General features: G+C 37.8%; 1 protein-coding gene across 3 annotated transcripts; it reads right to left on the reverse strand.

The window, feature by feature from the left end:
* Nucleotides 1-1,231: 1,231 nt before the first annotated feature.
* dapk2b (death-associated protein kinase 2b) lies at nt 1,232-20,472 on the reverse strand. Of its 3 annotated transcripts, none has more exons than XM_044123762.1 (12): nt 20,273-20,472; nt 19,527-19,698; nt 12,097-12,318; nt 10,532-10,670; nt 8,577-8,706; nt 8,428-8,476; nt 8,310-8,336; nt 8,072-8,224; nt 6,916-6,961; nt 3,331-3,420; nt 3,137-3,217; nt 1,232-2,172 (listed from the first exon to the last, which is right to left on the reverse strand). In XM_044123762.1, the coding sequence occupies exons 2-12, from the start codon at nt 19,601-19,603 to the stop codon at nt 2,095-2,097; spliced, it is 1,092 nt and encodes a 363-aa protein (XP_043979697.1). In that variant the 5' UTR covers nt 19,604-19,698; nt 20,273-20,472; the 3' UTR covers nt 1,232-2,094. The 3 variants fall into 3 exon arrangements, with proteins under 3 accessions (XP_043979697.1, XP_043979696.1, XP_043979698.1); XM_044123761.1 differs by having other exon boundaries at nt 20,277-20,369; XM_044123763.1 differs by lacking the exons at nt 19,527-19,698; nt 20,273-20,472 and adding an exon at nt 12,454-12,525.
* Nucleotides 20,473-20,491: the final 19 nt, after the last annotated feature.

The raw sequence follows: 20,491 nt of genomic DNA on the forward strand, positions 1-20,491 counted from the left end.
TGCCAGTAAGACGCCGGCTGTCATTACAGAGTACCAGAACCTGCTAACCAACCAACACTATAGCCAGGCAGTCATGACAGAAAGGCTTTAACTGCTTTTCATCTGGCAATGCAGGTGGATTCCTAAATCTACCCAAGAAACCAATTAATACATAGTGGTTTTATTCAGTTGGTATTAAATATTTAAATTGAAGCATAAAAATTTAAAAATGTGTGACTTTTTATGGTGAAATTTATGCTAAAGTAATTTCAAGGTTAATTGTTTCTTAAGTGGTTCTTTTGGACACTCAGCAGTATTTTATTTGAGTTGTATTGGGTTGTATATGATCCATTCCTAAATCATTTTGTGCTCTGCATTTGCTTAGCATTTGAGAGACCACAGCAGTAAAATCCACTACAGAAACTCCTACAACAGAGTATGGAAAAAGCAAACAGGAAAAAGATCAAGGCTAATTCTGAGCAGGTGTTCTTGTGTTGAACTGCTTCAGTAAGTTTGTCACAGTTAGTAAAGTGTCTGCTTTGAAGTATTACATAAAAATCCTGTGATATATGAAAACCATGTCATTTTTATTTGCTTTTTCAGCCTGCTGTTATGAAGTTATATCTTCTTTCACTCAAACCAGCTTGTTCAAATAAAACTTAGAGAAACTTCACCTCTCACAAATGCCAGAGATGAATTTATAATACTTGGAAAACTGGAAAGCGAACTTAATATTTATGCCAGACTTCACAAATTTATGTTCACCTCTTTTCTTAAATCTTTCTTTGGCTTATGCTCATGCAGGCACATGCATGAATGCATGGGTTGTTTTCAGTAGCACTTCCTGCTGTTTTTCACTAGGCAAATATACGACTCCATAATATTATCTGAGTAGACCAACACTGCAGCAGGATTCAGAAAAATTTCACAGTAAATCGACATGAAATGAATGAAGCCAAAACTGGCCACAGACTCTCAAGCTGACCCACTTGTTGGTTTCTCACTATTTGTACAAACTGGCTACATTATGCCATCGCCAACTTGTATTTAGTTCAGGTCAATTTATCCGTTCAATCTCCTTCAACCCAGCTGAGCCCAAACACCCTGACTGATGCGATAATAGTTGCTTGGAGAAAGTAAAAAAAAAAAATAAAAAAAGTTATGCAAATGTTCCAATACGCATCATTTTTGATGTGTGTGTAAAACTGTTGTTCAGTTACACGCTTTTGACCACACTTTTATATAACATAAAAATATTCTTCACTTTTATTACACAAAATATCAGTTCATACAGGTATAGCATAAAATGTGTGTTTAAAACTATAAAAGCCCAGATGAAAGCTAAAGTAAACTTAAGACATTTGTTGGTGCTACAGAGCTTCTATTTACACCATAAATACATCACATTATAACAATAATTAAAACAAGAAAATTAGCTTCACATATAAAGATTTATATGGCATCTTTATGTACACGTAAGAAAACAATTCATTTTTTTAATATGATCATTTACAAGTATGCAGTAAACAGGTGGTTCTGTATACAGGCTCATGAGAATTATTGCTGAGTTTGCAAAATGTGCAGGACAACAGTAAACACTATTTGCACATACAGGGCTGCATCTAAGCAGAAAAACATGTAAACATTTGGTTACAAAGATCTAATACCAATTTGTGTTGCTCCGGGGGCTAAAACTTTTAAATTCCCAATACTTCGGAGAGCAGCACCAACATGTAACCAGTGAAAGAAAACAACAAGAAAAAAAAAAGCGTGCGACTATCAATAGACAACAGCTGAAGCACTTTGTGAGGCTGCAGTCATAAGAGGAACCTTTCTGCGTTCTTGTGCAAGTGTATTCACTAAGAGTTCCTGTCAACAGTATAGTTGCTGCAAATATTCTTCTGCCAGAAAGCAGCTTCAATTAAAAAGCGGCAGTAGTCCGTGTCACACGCAGCAGACTGTGTGCTCATTTTGTAAAAAACTAACCCAGACATTGCCTTAAACAGCTGTAACTCAAACACATGCGGTTGCTGCTCAAATTCTGTGTGCTTCAAAAATAAAAAATGGTCCAGAGTCACTGTTTTACACCAGAAATAGGGTTTATCCAGTACTCCTTCAGGAAGTACTGCTTCTCTTCCTGGTCTTGGGCCTCCTCTTGAGAATATCGTCCTCTTGGTCACTTTCACAATCCCTCTGATTCAAATAATAATAAAAAAAGTGGTTTGCATCATTGATATTGTGACAGCAGCAGAGTGTAGAAATAAAAATAGGATCTTTTTTAAGTAAAATCCGGAATTACTTCTTGAACTATTGTATTCTAGTCCATCTAACAATGTTTCTGCATTACTGCTGCACATATGTGTACATTTGAACCACAAGAAACTATCAGTATGTATTGGAATGCTCTAAGGTTTTTCCAAAGAAACATCTATAATACACCTATAGGCACTTATGTACTCAGATATAGACTGGTAAAGACGCATGTAAAGGAAGGAATTTCACTATCTGCTCCAAAGCATAACAAAATCTATCAAAGTATGCCTAATGTATCTGAAAAATATATTTTTCAGAAGAAAACTTTTCTCAATTAAGTTTACTTCTGTACAAATGTATAAAAGTTGCTGGGTATTTTTTCATCCACTCCAGTATGAGAGCATTTCTCAAAATACTAGTTCTTGCTCAAATATTTGTTTGTTTATATCTAATTAGATACAGCCACATTTATCGGTGTTGATTTGTTGAGGTGGCATGATAAATATGCTTGCTACTTTTGTTTAAAACAATCACATCTTATCCAGAGTAGAATTTTTTGATTTGTTTAGTTTGAGATTCCACATCTTTATCACTATTGCAGACAAATTTGTCCTTACCTAAATACAAAATCATAATTATTGTTGGTAAGATTGCTGATCTTAAATTAAAGGAAAGGTGCTTCTAGACACATGTGTGCAAGGTTAGGTAAACCACGCAACTCTGTTTCCAGTCTCTAACAGAAGCAAAGCCCTTGCGGAGACTATCTGTGAAATAGCAACTCAGATATGAGAGCAGCAGCAGCAGCAGCAGCAGCAGTCTAAACCTGCATCAGCAAAGTCTGGAGGCAGCTTTCCTAAATTATTCCTCTGCTGCAACTGGTGAACCCTGGCAACATTCTCCTCACCTGATCCTCTTCGGGCAACTTCTGACCCTTCTTCATGATCCTCGTTAAGTGGTTGCACAAAGCCACGATTCGAAAGGACAGCTGAAGACATCATAAAAAAAAAAGATGTGAAATCACAAAATTAACCAAGTGCAACATTTTCCACAGATGATTTAAGAGTTAAATCTGAGTTGAATCCTTGTTATGCAATTTACCTTCCAGCGTCGTCTTGCATATTGCTTCTTAAAATTCTCCAAGTTGACCACTGATAGCCTCTTCACCATCGCTTGCCTGGAATTGAGAGGCTAAAGACACACAACACAACATGGGATGACAAGACAAAGAAAATATGTGATGTTAAATGTTTAATTCTCCTAGCATCACACTGCTCAGATGTTGACAACGAGCCTAAGAAAGGTCAAGGATCTTGCTAAAATTGCAGTTTAAATGGTGAGTTTATAGTAAAAAAAAAAGAAAGAAGAAGAGACAAAAATGTGAGGAAAAAAATATTTATTTGGAAGAGCAAATTAAAGTAGAATTAAAGAAATGTATTTATACACCAGAGGTTTTATAATGGGTGATGGATCCTTGTCATCTCCATGAAAGAAATACAAAAAGTAAACAATTTTAACACCGAGTAAATGTGCAAATTTAAATGAATCAAAGGCAAAAATAACATGTTTTAACAAATCTTTAAGAAACAATAATTACCATCAAGTAAAATAAATAAATAAATAAATACAGAAATACGTAAATAAAATGATAAAGAAAAAAGAAATTAACTTTCTGACATCATTAAATTAAGAAAAGTGCTTGATTTTGTGCTCAATGTGAAATACTTTCATTTTTAAAGAACCAACATAATTGCAAGTTTTAAAAGTATTTCAGAGACAAACTATAAGTATAGCTTTATGATCCACAAAAATACAATAATTTCTAACAGGGTCTGAGTTCAAGCTGGAACCATTAGGAAATTAGATAAGTTTATTTTTGGACAGGGCGCTGAGCCTGTTAGTAGTTGGTGTGGGTTAGTGCCTGATGTGAGACAGACGAGCTTAGACAAATGACTGATAACGAACTGAACCCATCAGTGAACAGATAGAGAAAACCAAACTACTTCTTCAACTGAAAAACCAGTCTCCTAAACATTGCTTAAATTTGTATAAATAATCCATTTCTGATATGTTATGTTGTTACAAACATGAGATGAACTGCACTAGGATCACTGAACTAAACTTTCAATCTGAGTGGGTTTGGAAAATAAGAAAACTCCTATATCTGCGAGACCAAATGTTAACAAGTGATACAGACAGTTGAGTCAAATTATAGGAAGTTGTAGCAATAGATATTTTTTAGAATAGAGGAAAAAATGTTTAAAATCAATGAGACAAAACAGCCAGGTTATAAAATTTAAGTTGCTGCACAGATGCAGATGCAAACCTAAATTCACATCCAGCTATGATGAAACCAGCTACTCACGACATTCCAGAACATTTCTGGTAAAATCATTTCTTTAGAACTTAACACCATATAAATATTTAAATAAACAGTATAGGCAGGCAGTCTCTGTGTTACTTTCTTATGTCCATTTATTTTCAAAGAAACTAAATCAGTAACCATTTTCTCCTTTAGTTTATCATGAAAGCAAAAAAAAATGGCTTTTTTTCACAAAATTCTACATCATGTTTATATTTCCTGTACTAAAAAGGTGTTTCTAACTCATATTAACTAACTTTTGTACCTTCATCTAGAACCATGGTTTTCAAACTGTACTACAAGTATCAACACCTGCATTCATTTTTCCTTCAGTGGAGATTTTGTCATTGATCATTTACAACAGATTAATGGAGATGAAGAAACAACTCAAAAAGAAATATGACCAGGTGCTGGTGGCTTTGTTCCATTTATACCAAACCCAGCTTTGCTCTTCAAAACCTTATAATGGTTGACAGACAAATTTGACTGAATATGTTGGGGCTGGTGAGAAATCCCTTTCATACTTGTACTGTAGTTTTGAAATTAGGGACCTTCTTGGTTAATTATTCTAATCTCAGTTTAGATTATAGCTAAAATTTTGAACATGTGATTGAGCGGCATCCTTCATCTAAACAGGCACTGCCAGAAGATAAAACAGTTCTTTCTTCTTTATTGTTTGGTGTTAAAAATGTTTTGATTGTTTCGTGCCAGACGTCTTGGGAACAAACTGGGACCATTAGCAATCATTGCTACTTGCCAGGGAGAAGATTATGCAATAGTTTTAAGGGTTTTTTTTTTTATAGTCTATTCATATTCTACCATTGGAAATGTGGTTATAGCTCTCCAATCCATCAGCAGGAGCCTGCCTAAAGTTAAGTTTCAGTAAACAACTGAAGATCAGAAGTAAAAAGGTTTTTAAGCTAATGTAAGGTTATCTTAAGGCTATGATAATTAATGAGCATATTGTAGAAACAAATGTTTGAAGACAATTTGTCAAGAAAGAAAATTGGGACAGGCATTCAGAAGCTCAAATCCATAAAAAAAAACTTTAGCTTTTTAGATCCCATAAGGATTTTTAAGAATAATAAAATTGACTCCATTCCTACATTAGGCAGACTCTCATACATGGTTTGGCCTCTGGACACAGTTCAGATCCGCAGGACTCCTGCGGCAGAGCCTGGTTTACGTCTGCACTCTGGATGCTCCATTAACTCCTTCAGGAGTTGACGTAGCTCCCGGTTCAACTCCACCCTCATGATGTCCAGTTGGCTCTGCCTGATGTTCTCCAGAGTCACATTCATCGCCTTGACGTCTTCTTGCAACTGCCTCCATTTTGCAAAATTCAAAGTGAGTCTGAGAGGGAAGTTTCTTCACAGCTTTGCTCTGCCCCTTTTACCAAGCCTTCTTGTCGACGTAGATGGAGGACTGCTTCCACGCCGCATTGCAGTGTGCTGTGGGGACCCTCTACCTCCAATGGCCCCTTCTCCATGAAGCCGATGTGCCTCACCACACAACCAAAGCACTCCACATTAATGTACGTGTTGTTTTGAGGCAAGCTGCAGTGTGTCTGGATGCTGTACTCCTTCAGGTGTTTGCTTTCCAGCTTTTCGGTTTTCTTCTCAGCTCCAGACACATTGCCATCCTTCTCCGTTTGGCCCCAGGACTTAAGAAGGATTGAAGGAGGATGGGGGGAACACTGAGTGAGAGGCAGTCACACAGATCCATCTTGAAAACACACATTGTGGTGAGAATCCCAGTAGATGAACCACAGTGGTGATTAGTGCATGAAGATGGTAAAAACACAGCAAACATTCTTGAGGAGTGTGTAATATTTCCTGGTTTCATGCTTTGATCCAAACAGGATGGTGGGACTTTACAGCAAAAAAAAAAACAAACAAACACCTTTTACATGCATTACAGCAACCATTGTGAGTGAACTTCCTCAATGTCGTCAGCTGTTGCATTTCCTTGCCATCAAATTCTGATATTTTGTTTCGGTTCAGTCACATTTAGACAAAGAGACTTTTCACACAGCCTCAGGGTCTATATGATGTCGTGGGTGTAAGTTGTGAAGGGTGAAATAAATACCGCAGGTGGGAGTGAAGTCCAGAAACATACAAGCCAGAGGGTGTAAACTCAGGGACTCTGAGACTGCAGTCACACATCTTTGAACTTTTAATGATAAATCTACTTTTCCTACGAGCAGTGACTCAGTTACCCGGACACAGCATTTGACATTAGTAACCTCCTTTGTTTCATTTTCAATAAGACATGACTGGAACAACACCAAACAGGCCACAGAGCAGTCTGAATACACCACATACCTTAATCCACGGGTGATTCAAGGCATCTTGGATAGTCATTCGTTTTCTGAAATTGACAGAAAAAGGGCAGCTGAGTAAACAAGTCTGTCACACACACATGGCGAGCTAGTCTGTCATGCATTACAATTAAACTCTCTAAGGAGTTCAGTCAGATGAAAAAGCTCTCAGTAATATCATGTTTCCTAAAGGGTTATTTAAATGGAAACAGATGTTAGAAATAAGAGGTCACATGATGCAAATAAAGATAAGTATTATTTTGTCTATGATAGTTAGCTTATGTTTTAGCCACAGTTTGTTTTACTGATACTATACATAATATTGTCATAAACACCAAGTACAAACAGTGCCTTACAGAACTGCGTGTACTACTTGAATTTCTTCATATTAATGTGGCATTTTGAACTGAAGACAAGTGCTAACCTCACTTTTCATTTTTTTTGAAAAAAGATATTTTACATGACATGAAATGCGTGGTGCATTTGTCAAACAAATACAAGGCTCCTAGATAAAAAAAACTTGTTAGAGTCTAAAAAAATTATACTTGGCCTAAAGTTCACTTCACATAACCATAAATGTACAACCAGAGCAAAACTACAATGGTTTCAAAGCATATTCATGTGTTGGAATGGTACTGTCAAATTCCAGAGCGGTATTTAGCTGATCATCCGTGGCAACACTTGAAAATGTGTTTAAATGTGCTTTTCATTCAGTCTGACTGATCTTGAGTTATTTTAGAAAAGAAAAGAGTGTTCTCTTTTCTTTTCTAAAATTCTAAAACACATTTAATTTATAGAAGCTCAAAGATGGTACAGAGATGCCCTGAAAGACATTCCGCTGCTCCTGCAGTGAAATGTTACTTCTTCAAAGTATCGACTCAAACAGGATGAATATAAATGCTCGTTGCAGTTTTTAGATGTTTAATTGTTAAACTCTTTTCACATGAAGTATTATTTTCCATGGCATAATTATGCACCACCTTGTGCCACATAAAAGCCTAATAAAACACACTGAAGTTTGCAGTTGAATGTGAAATCATTCAAATGGTATTAATACTTTAGTAAAGCACCTTGTGCCATGAATCTGGACTGACTGATGTTTGACAACAGATCCCCTGTAACATGTCAGATTGTCCCTCAGCTGTTTTCCATTGTTTTACCTCGTGTCTTTTTCCAGTAGCTGCCTGATGAAGCTCTTGGCCAGCTCGCTGGTATTACTGAAAAACTCTTCATCAAAGTCATAGTCCACCGCTGAGATGTTTCCCAACGTTTCCTGCTTTGTTTCGCCAAGGAAAGGCGAGATGCCGCTCAAACTGAAACAACAGCACAGAGATATTCACACACTGACCAGGATCTTCTCCACATAATCCCCTGCGACGCATTCAGATACCAACTCACAGTATGTAGGTGATGACTCCGATGCTCCTGTGAAAACAGCACAAGATTAATCCAAAGTTATGCACAGCGGCTTGTTGTGTGGAAGCCAGCAGGGTCAGACGTAATTAGGGGCTCTCACCACATGTCTGCCTCCAGTCCTAGCTGCTCATAGTTGACTATCTCCGGAGCTGAAAATAGACAGAGCAAACTAAACTTTGCAGACTACAAAGGGTCAGGCAACAAGCAATTGGAGTGTGAAAATATTCCAGATGGTAAAAAAGCTCTTACCCACAAATTCAGGTGTTCCAAAAATGTTTTTGAAATCTGCCCCAGGCTTTATTTTGTGTGCCAGTCCAAAGTCTATGACTTTAATGCGCGGTAGAGGGACACTCCTGTCCAGCAGCATTATGTTTTCAGGCTACAGGACAAGTACAACAAAAGCAGACATTTTTTTTAACAGCTTTTTCTTGTTTTTGTTTGTTTGTTTGTTTTGCTGCTAAGATTGGATAATGAGTTAACAGGTATTCAGCTCAGGTTACCTTGATAAAACTGCCTTTATATGTATGCATTAAAGAAAAGCAGGTATTTGTGTTAGTGCAAATTATAAGATACATTTTCATAGGTTCTTGTATCTATTAGCTCACTGCAGTTTTGTTACAGAGCTTTAATTTATGCATTTTATGATTTACAAAAAAAATGCATAATCACATAATCACATGGAAATCTCTGAGATGCAAATATTCAAAGCACAAACTGGAAGGCGGTCTGTGGGCCTCTCGGTTTGCTGCTTTTTCCACACAGGATGTCAGCAAGGGTTAGTTGAGTAATGTGATACAATTTTGGTCAGATTCTGCAAATATTTCTCATTTCAAAAGCTGGTTTCTCTTCGTGGCCTTTGTAAAAAAAAAAAAAATGTATGTCGCTCTGACACATGGGGGAGAAAAGTGGCTCAGATAAGCTCCATTTCAACAAAATAAAAAGAGAAATATTTTAATCCCCAAATATAAAAAACCAAACATCCGGTTTAATCATAATCCAATGAAGAATTTAAGAAAAAAAAAATTAGCTGAAGGAATCTATTTTTTTTCTTTCTTTATTATTATTATTAGTTTTGGTGGAACATGAATGTTTAAAGATAAGCTAGCATTGTTAATCCCGGCTGTATTTAGCAGAATGAGGGAAAATGTGGAAGTTGGGGTTGGAAGTACTTTTCCTGATTTCCTGAGCAGAGTCTGCCAGCAGCTAGGCATCCTTTTCATCAAATACCCCTTAGCTGCTGAAGCATATTGGCTAACAAGACGCATTTACAAAGAGCAAGCAATGAATCACTGTGTTGCAAACTGAAAAGCCATTGTATGCAGTGATGCTTTTTCATAAGGGTGATATGGCTCTGAGCCTGTCAGCTGTTCCCAAAGCAAGTTAACTGCTTCCCATTTTTATGAGCCCAGAACTATGAATAGTCTAAGCACTGTAATGAAATATGACTTTATCCATTAAGGACGATCAATATTGATTTGCACCTCATATAAATACAAAGATTAGTTGACACTTTACTTCTATTAACTTTTTAAGCGGAAAGACTCAACCAAGGGCACCATTTAATCAGGAGCTGCCACTGATTGTATGACCCAAACTGGACTGATTGTGAGTTAAAATCTCTGGGATGGTACCATTATGTTTCTTAGTAGTTAAACACTTCCAGCAATATAGTTCTGCTTTTATGGGAAAGGCATCTCAAATGTATGTGTGCATCAAATTTGGAAATGCAAAAGAATTCGGGGGGAATACATAACTACAAATCATCCCTTTTCTGTCTACCAAACATAATAAACTTTAGCATCTCTTTTTTGGAAAATGAAGGACCAGCTGGATTTGTCTTGACTAATAGGTTGAAGCTTGGGTTCAATGTACATCAGCATTCTCTCACTGTAAATGCAGAAAATAAAAGAGTGAAAATGAGAGTAAAAAAAAAGGACAGCAATTTTAACAAACCTGTGTGGGTGACCCGGCTCTCTGAGAGAGAAGAGACAACTTTGTAGAGTTGCTATCTGACAGTCTAAATGCTTCCCACCCCAAAACAGGAAGGATATGCATATCAGAGTGGTGAGACATTGCCTCAAAAATATTTAAGACTTGCTGGTTGAATTTCACAAAAAGTTCTCAAAGCCCTAAACCCCATAGATCTTGTTGAGGGAAAGGATTTAGTCATAGGTAAAATCTAATAGTGATGGAACATACCATACCTTTAAATCGAAATGTGCAATCCCCTTCGAATGGAGGTACTGCACCCCGTCTAGTATCTGTTTAATAAACTGAGTGGCCTCCTCCTCACAGAGAGACTCTTTCTGAGCCAGAAAATCAAAGAGCTCCCCTCCGGAGACCCTGCGAACACACACAGACATGTACACACTTGCTTATTGTGGACTCAGATAATCAAGAGCAAGGGCCTCTGCACTCCTTTATCTAAAGTGTGCTCTCAGGAGCTGGATGCCCAACTCATGGATGCCTTAGATACATAATATATGTTTGTTGTATCAACTCGGGAGACATTAACTCTACATATGAATCACTGTTTTCCCTCCATAAAGCTAATGACAAGGCTTATGGCAGTTTATGCATAAACAGAGAACCATCTGGCAGCTAACATCCTGTTGAGTCTGTCAGTCACTCAACAATAATTGGATTGGGTTTTCTCTGGTCCTAATTAGGCCATACATTTTCCCAGGCCCTTGTTGGACACAAAGGGGGCCTGCTGGGGCATAGGCATTATTTTCTTTGTCAGACTATTTAGTTCTATCTCACATACATGATAGTTTCAAGCCAAAGGGTTTAAACAAACAACAGTTTCAGCAAACAGTTCATGTGAGCAGAAACACTAAAGTTCAAGGCCAGTGAGTTGCGCTGGTTATTCAACTCAGGAATACATTTTGTAAGAGATTGCTCTGGCACTAATAAACACTTGAATACTTCCACATTCTGTCCCATGACAATGTTCCAACTATCATTTTATTATGATTTTGCATGACAGACCGACACAACACGATGCATTGTGAAATGTTAGGCCAATGGCCGATTTGCAAATAAAAATCTGCAAAGTGTGGCATTCAATTGCATTCACCCCCCTTCACTCTGATACATTTAAATTATTTTCAGTGACCTAATTAGTACATATAGTTCACCTGTTTGTCATTTAATCTCAGTATAAACTGCTCTGTTGTATGAAAACTTGAACATACAGCCAGGAGGGTGAAAGCATCGATCAAACTATCAGCCTATGAAACATGGAGGTGACAGCATCATGTTGTGGGGATACATTTTATCAACTGGGTCAGGAAAGCTAGTCGTAATAGTATGGGAAGCTGGATGAGGCTAAAATCGGGACAATCCTGGAAGAAAATCTGCAAATGCTTGACTGAGGTGACAGTTCACCTTTCATCAGGACAACAACCCTAAAATACAACCAGAGCTACAGTGGTTTGGATCAAATTCAAGCAGTATTAGAACGGTCAGGTCAACCTTTAGATCGAAATGTAGGATCTGAATTACACTGCTCTACATTCAGTCATGGTATTTTGTGCAAACGCTTCACATGCAAAGCTTTGTACACCTTTATTTGCAAAGCTCTGGGGGGCAAACACAAAATCTCCTGGAATAGTAATTTAAAGTGCTGCTCAAGATATAAAAAACACACAAAAAAAATAAGCTTTATCTGTAATGTCAAAATGTGACAAAAAACTGAGCATGTACATTTAAAGCTAAATTGTTTTAACCAAAAATACAGAAGCGTTTAATTCGTGCAGTGACTCACAGTTCGAGGATGAGCACCACGTCTGTGCGGTTCTCATACACGTCATGCAGCTCTACGATGTTTGGGTGTTGGATCTCCTGCAGGATGTCCACTTCTCTCTCAATCTCCTCTCTTTTCACACCCCGTCTGCTGACTCGACTGTGGCGCTTTTTGACGAACTTGGCAGCATACGCAGTGCCTGTGCTCTTCTCTTTACAACGCCTGACAACTGCAAACTGCCCGCTGTAGACACAAAGGAAAAAAGCAAGATTATTAATAATTAGCATGATAAATATCTTCAGTCGTTTGGTATATAAGTTTGGAGCAGGTGCCATTTTATGACAACAGGACATAGCTAAACAAATAGTGAGCAGGAACCTGTGTGTCAAAAGCGTCTGAAATATTCTGATGTAGTTCATTACTTCCTGTTTCCTGATGAGACAGAGAACAATCAACCAGGCTGAACATGTGGACAGAGTCTCTCACCTCCTACTACATCCAACTTCCTGCCAAAGCTCTTCCTTCTTTTCCAGTATCTAGTCCACTGAAAGAATCCCACAAACCCTGAATATTTCATAACAGAGGTGCAGCTTTCAGACCATCCACAATTGGTTCTTTGTGTTTTTTATGTGTTTTGCTACAGCCGCTGAATTCTTGACCCTTAATGCTTGAGCTAACTGCTCCTTTTGACTCCGTTAAATGTCTTACTTTTGCTGTCATGTGCATCCATAAGATTTTTTCAGTCAGAAATGGCCCACCAACTTAATGAACTACACGTATGAAAACAACATCCAGTTAATAATATATAGGTAGCCTAAGACTTTGTTTTGAGGGGACTGTCAGACTAAAGTAATCCTGCTGCCTGTCCTGCTGCTTCAGTCATTATCTGCTGCTGTGGACTGACCGCCTGACTCCATACATCCCGACTAGGAAAACAAACCTCTGGGTTACTCGGCCATTATTGTTCGGTCACGCAAAATATGAGTGGAGTACATGGGCATGTTTATGAAAGAAATGCTTGTATCTTTTGCAAATGTTGCACAACCCTAATAAGGTCATATTTTCTTACTGATGAGCTAAACTGCATATCTACAAAACGCTGGAGTATCAAATTTATATACTTGTTTACACAATATTTAAGAATAAAACATTTTCTTTTGAGATGAGAGTGACCTTACATCAGGCAAAATAATGACTGTCAATCACAATAATGTAATCATAGTTTATGAGTCTTCGCAGAGTTTTTCTGTTTCTCCATTTGCTTCATGTTATTTTCTTTTATTTTTTAATGAGGGTAATAATGACTTAGCCATCAGGTTTTACTTAAACTGCTCCTCCACACTTGTATTTTTTCATTCTAAGTAACATGATTTTTTTGTAAATCATCAGACCAGCAGATTCTGCTGCCTGTGCTCTAGAAAAACATTTGGAAATCCCCCTGTTGACTGAACTTTAAGCCTCATATTTCACAGCTACACTGATGTCTATCATTTCCTATGATTTTCACATTCATAACAAACCTCCCGTGTAACAAGGGCTAGTTTTACATAATACTGTGGTTCTACTTGGAAGCAAAATAATACTCGGTCCAGACTTTCTCCATTTTGGAATAATAAGAGTTGTTGTTTTGAGAGATAAATTTAACTCCTTAATCTGTGGAAAAAAATTTCACTTTCTAGTGGTTTGCTGGTATAACAAACCATGAGAAATGGCTATTTTTGTTTCCCATCACATTTTAAATGTGTTTAGCTCATGGGATGATGTACTTGTTGTGTTTCTCTGTTAATATGTCCTCTATCTGCTGCTGAATGGGAGGGGTTTGATAGGCAGGTAGGCTGAGAAGGTTTCTTACACAATACCAGCTGTGGCTAAACCTTCTTGTGTACCTTTAATAAGTGCTTACACAGACAACACTGGTGCATCTCAGAGGAAATGAATACAAAGTAAACATTGTGGTATAAAGTTACAGCTGATTCTTTGAGTCCTCTTCAAACACAATGTTGTGTGAAAGTTGAACCAACATGTTGTTTTATAAACACATCCAGCCCAGCTTACTGCTGAAAAATATCCTCTGTGAACCTCCCATCTAGAAAATAACAAAATGCTAACCAGTATTACTTAGGCACCTGATGAGAGAAGAATTGAAAGTTCACATTTTGCATCACTATTTAGTTTGCGTGACTGCAAACTAAATAGATTACTAAACCCAAGATTCATTCACGGTACTTTGGTGGCTCTTACTGGCTAATTGCTACATCAATTAGTAACTCTAGTCATTATAATAAGTAGAATTTTCCAAAAGGATGACTTGTTAGAGCACATAGATCTTTCCTTTCAGCACAAACAAACAAACACAGAAGTGCTATCGGAAGTGTTTCAAACATTCCCAGTATAGAGAGAAACAGAGAGGGAGGAAAAACTATCATGCTGGGTTTCACATACAACTTACGTCAAAGCCAAGTTGTTCTGACTGCAAACTGGAAGACCATCCGGATATGCTAAATGTTGTGTGATTCATAATCTAACCACAATTTGACATATGAGCTAATAAAAGTGTACTTTGTTGCATTTTTCAGTATTCTGACAAAATTTTGCAGTGTTATGTTGGAGTTTTTACAATGTTCCAATCATGTAGCGGCCATGTTGGATAATGAAATTGAAATAGGGGACAAACATCAGACTCTCCCACCTGGAATTTCAATTTTATAGGCTCCCTTATTCTATTTGGTTTTTTTCATCTTTACCATGTGCATATTTATCATTGAGAATTTTTTGCGCATTGCCTTTTGTTAATAGCACAAAATTATGTTGTAAACCAATGAATGTTTACCTCAGAATACCAAACTGAAAACATCTAAGTCCCGCTGGGTTGTTGTTTTGTAATGTTCTGAGGAATCTTTAGACATACTGATTTGGTATGCCAAGATTCAGAATGCCATTAGACAGGTAAAGACATTAACGGGTGTTCTGCCTGTGAGTCTGTTGAAGAGGAATGCATTTCAACTGTTGCTTTGTGCTGTAGATTACTTTCAAGAAGCCTTTCTATTAAAGCCCTAAAGCCATGGGTTCTTTCAAAGGTTTGTATTCCATGTGAACATGTTTCAGCACAGAGCACAAGGGAAAGTGAGGATTTAACTTGCAACAGTGCCCCAGAAGCTGTTGCATATACATGCCTCATTGGAAAAATAACTACAGAGTGGGTGGATGGGGGCTAAAGCAGTTTGGAAACTCAAATACTCCCTCTGTACGATCTGTTCACAGGCCATCTCCACCCATGAGCCCTCCCTGAAAGGCTGACCCCGATATTGAAGACCATCATTATGTGTGAACTGAGGAGGAGGGAAAAAGACCTAAAGAATTTCTTTTGCAAAAAAACAAGCATCAAATGGCCTGAGGGGAGGAAGTGTCACATGGTAAGCAATCCAAGGAATCTCATCTAAGTATATAAGCTTGAGATTGATAGATGCCATTAAAATATGAGAAAGTGGCCAAACCAGGTGTCAATGTAAGTGGCTTTGTTTAAGTGTGGTTACAAAGTGTAGAGTAACAGCAGAGAGAGGAGTGATGGTGGCAGTGCTGTTTGTCATCGTATCTAAGCCGGTCGGCGTGGCTGAAAGTGTCAGTTTGCTCCAGAGTTTCCATTTCCAACAGCTGACGGGCCATTAGCCACAGACAAGGTGGAGAGAATGCTCGGACAAGCGGCGCCGACGAGATATCAAAATGTGCTTCTCAAATGAGTAACTGCTGGTTCTGTGTGACAAAGACTGTTAGAATGATAGCTGATTCACTGATCTAAACCGATCATCTCCGTCATCTGCACACCAAATGTTGAGGTGCTCAGGGGGAAGCACATGGATATCCTCTAATGGGTGTAAAAACACTAAATTAGACTAACAGACATTTATTTGCTCTACAAATGGCATTTTTTGATGTTCTATACCCTAAAAATGTTCAGAACGACCTTAGAATGATTAATTATCAGAGGAGCTGCAGCGCTGCATATGAATTGTCCTCTGTCAAACAGAAATTTTAGGAATTCCAGAAACTTCACCATGTAGTGTTTTTTTTTCTTTTTCCTTTTTTTTACTCAAAACCAGCAATGTCTGTATCCTAGAGCAAACTACACACACTCTTTTCCTACTCCTCATATAAATATAAAAATACATGCCTTCTACTCCTTGACTTTTAGAGGAAATAAAGGGACTGCTGTGAAGTGCTGCTAATGTGGTTTAATACATTTGACTTTTTCCAACAAATCAATTTGAAGAAATTTGTTCAGACAATATAATCTCTTACTGGATATCTCCTCAAGCAATCTCTTGTTAATAAAAATAAACATTCACAAGATAGAGGGGCTCACAGAATTAACAAATTAGTAGAAAATGATGAGAATCAGATGCTGCAGCCTTCACAGTCACCAGATTTTGACCAAGTTATGTACTTTGGAGAAGTAGTGACTAATAACAAACCCCACAGATGGAGTAATGTTGTTTGGTCAAATGTTTTATCCCTCAAGATGCATTCCAGAGACTTGCAAAATCACAGCTAAGCTGTGCTGACGTTGTTCTGGCAGAAAGTGGTGACCCAACACATTATTAGGAGGTGATTTATGGATGGTCCCTACAGATTAGTGTTTATGTCAGCTTGAATAAAAGAGTTGGATCTGTACATAAAAGAATAGTATAGCCATGTGTATGATACTGCTTGTAAAAACCAGTGTCAAACCTCTCAGGATGTTGTTAAAGAGCAATGGCCAAATTCATAGTGACGTCAGTCAGGATTTCATCACAAACAGAAAAGTTTAGACATCTTTTCTTCCTGTTTAGGCATGCAAAGAGAAAGGGTGCTCCCTTTTTTATGATGACAGCTTAACTAGTTTCATACGTACCATAACTAGTCATGGGCTGGCTTCCAATATCAAAGTACACCAAGTGAATCACTTACTGTTTCAAAACTCATACAGTAATCTGTGATAATGTTTCAAATATTTAAAGAGAAAGTGTCAGGGTGATCAGGGTTTTATCCAGCTGTAAGAACATAAGTAAATACAACAATGCCCCGCCCCCAAAAGTGGTGAGTTGACTGGGAATAAAAAGGCTACTACACTTTCACTCCCTTAGAAGCAGACATATTCAGCTTTCCAAACAAACAGTCATTCTGTGTAAAATAAAAGATTGCTACCCATCATTCTTACTAAGTTAAGCAAAAAAAAAAAATGCCTCCATAATCAGACAGTCTTCAGCTGGAGTGGCTCCAACCAATGATTGGGGGTTACTGGTTATTCAAATCAGTGATCACACTAATTTAAATGCAATCTTATAATATTGATCATTTGTACATATTAGTAATTTAATTAATAATAGATATCAATGACACTGGCAAGACTGAGGGAAGAAGATTAAATTCTACATTTTAAATGTTGGTAACACTTACATAATAGATAAAAATGAAACTTATTGTTTACAGGGCTAACCAATGTTCCTTCTGACATTTGCTTTTGTTACAGCACATGCAGCAGGGGAATGTACCAGTGTGAATGTGATGTTACGTAGATGACGAAACAGTTACAGTATCTCCCATGTAACGACTTACACCTTGAAGCTTGGGCTTGTTCGGGGGCAAGAACACAACTGTCCTCAGTGGTACAAAACACCATTGACAGCAGGGCAGAATGATGAATTATCAAACCACTAACAACTAGCTCAACATCTCCATGGAGCAGACAACCTACTGATCCCCCAAATTTTACTTTTTGGTGATCTTATTCAACCTTTCCAACACCTGAGGAACAGTTACTCAAGTGGAAAGCTATGAATCATTAAATGTACGCAGTGTTGATTCATCTGTCTTGTTTGGAAAATTGTCATACCTGTGAGAAGTAAAACGGAGTTGGCGACTCGCTGTGTCTCTTTAAATTTTTTTGTTTTCGCTTTGTGGTTTTTCGCCACAGGATTCCGGGTTGTCATGATTGTGCTTCAGCGCATGTCTTAAGATAAACTCACAGCAGAATTTTTATGCTTCAACACAACTGACATTATCAGGATTTACAAAATGCACATCCTTGTCAGTAATGTAAATTTTTTTTAGCCGTTCTCAAAAGAACACTTACTCTTGAAAACGTTATCTATATTTTTTCAATTATTTGTATTCAGTTCCATGAATTTTAACAGAACTTGTAACCTAAACTTTTTCACATTATGCAACATAAAGGCCACAAACCTTATTTCTTTGGACGGGGGCAGGGGCGTGTTTTATTTTATAGACAAAAACAAAGTAGATCATAGCACTTGTGAAGTGAAAGGAAAATGAAACACCAATGTCTAGCATGCACATGTATCTAGCTCCTCTAATCAATACGTGTTGAAACCACCCATCTTCACTTTCGCAGAAGCAAAAGACATGGCTGGTATTTCTACCAGTTTTGCACAACAGAGAGTAAAATCCTTGTGCATTCTTCTTTGTAAAATAGATAAAGTTCAGTCACAATTAAATTGGAACATCTTTTGTAAGTATTGCTGCAGATTCTGAAATGGATTTAGGTCTGGGCTTTGACTTAATTATTTTCAATGGGCTAAAAAAATCCATTCTGCTTCACAAATATCCACTTTTTTGTTGGTCTAAATTTGAAAACAGTGTTTGTAGTCTGAAAACGTTGAAAGAGTATGAGTAATTTTTTGTTTTGCTGTAAATATTATCAGCTTTCAGTTGTCTGTGGAAAATTCCAGAGATAAGTGATTGGGCTGTTATTCATAAATCAATTATTACTTTCCACTGTTATTAATGACCTAAAGATGATCTTTAAACTATTGGTCTTTAAACTATACATACCATGTTGGCATAAAATGGGTTGCTTTGTTAGACATTCTTCTTCCTTTGGTGTAAACATACAAGTGGAGCAGCCGAGACAAAGATGTTTTGGAGGAAATGGCCATGAAAAAGCATTAGGACACAGTGTGTTTACTTGGTTTAACAGCGAAAAGGTTAGAGGTTACCATCCATTTACATCCACTCTATCTGCTGCTGCACATGCCTAAGCCAGCAATTACCAAATAGATATGTGGCTTCCTCAGTGAGTCTATATTGTTCTCTGAGAACTTCCTTAAATTCATTTCCCCAGGAGATAGCTAGGTTTGCTTCAAAAATATTTGTAAATGTTGTACCCATTGCTGATAATAGCAATAATAATAATAATAATTAATTATCCCCAACACGTCCTGTTTGTCTGATTGTGTTTGCATGTCAACTTTTATCTCATGTTGTAAACTCCAACCTATTTAGTCACAGTGACACTCCCCAGCTCAAGTTTAAACAGGCCAGCTGTGTGCATACTTTTATACACTGAGCCACGCAGCCCACAGAGACCTCAACCACACACGCACACATACAGAGTGACATTTAAAGAGCAAGGAGGAAATACCTTCGTCTTCACACAACTTTGAGGGATTCCTCACCTTCCCAGTTCTTCTCCAATATCATAGAAGTCTTCCACGTTCTCCTGCTTGAATACCGCCATGCCAGGTGTCCTCATTGATGTGGTGGTCTCCTTGACATGTGCTGCAGAAGCCTGTGGATCAGTCTCACCTGGAGAAAGTCTTCCTATTTATCAACTCCACAGGTTCAACTCTGTTGGTGAATAAAGGGTGTTCATGTTGGTCTCTGGCTTAAGGCATAACATTTTTCCACCACATGTTCCAGCTTGCTGTAGCTGCACCTACTTTCACCTTACAGCAGAAAATACATCACCTTGATCAACAAAGACAATGCAAAACAATAATGACAGTTACAAACGATCTATAACATAGGACTATCACCAGTTGGACAAAACAGGAATGTTTAGTTCCTGCGATTATTAAAGGATTAGAGAGGAAAAGAGGATTTATGCATAATTAGGGCAAGGCCTCTGCTGTGAAACATTTTATCTAGCACAAACATAAACTGATTAAAATTACAAGGCCTTTTGCGGGTGTTCTGACTGAAAATCTAAAGACAAACTGGAAACAAATAGTCTAACTTGGCTGTGAACAGATTGGTACAAGCAAATACGAACTGAAAAGCCACAAACTTCCTATCTAGTGAGTTTCACAAAGTCTGTCTAGTGAGTTTCACAAACTCTATCTAGTGAGTTTCACAAACTGCCATCAATCAAACGGACGCTTGAGGTTGTAAAGTCAGTAAGATGGAGAAAAGAGGATAAAACCTGCATCAGATCCCACGTCTCCTACAGCCGGTCCGGTCCTCTCATAGGTGTAGCAACTGAGGCAGAAACCTGGTCCTCTGGCTCCTCTGCTGCTCTGTCACCAACCCGCACAGCAAACCCGTCGGGCTTTGTTTCTACACAAGTCCCTCCCCCCCTTAAACCCGTCTATACTGATCTGTTATGAAAGTATAGCGTGCAGCAGAAGAGAGGCAGGCAATC

The sequence above is a fragment of the Gambusia affinis genome, linkage group LG08 (genome assembly GCF_019740435.1).
Source record: "Gambusia affinis linkage group LG08, SWU_Gaff_1.0, whole genome shotgun sequence".
NCBI classification, from domain to species: domain Eukaryota; kingdom Metazoa; phylum Chordata; class Actinopteri; order Cyprinodontiformes; family Poeciliidae; genus Gambusia; species Gambusia affinis.

Coding starts and splice junctions, on each gene's coding strand:
- dapk2b (XM_044123762.1), bottom strand. CDS start 19,603: ATGAGGACACCTGGCATGGCGGTATTCAAGCAGGAGAACGTGGAAGAC. Junction 8,225..8,309: donor GGAGTCATCACCTACATACT/GTGAGTTGGTAT, acceptor CTGTTGTTTCAG/TTTGAGCGGCATCTCGCCTT. Junction 6,962..8,071: donor CTACTGGAAAAAGACACGAG/GTAAAACAATGG, acceptor TGTCAATTTCAG/AAAACGAATGACTATCCAAG.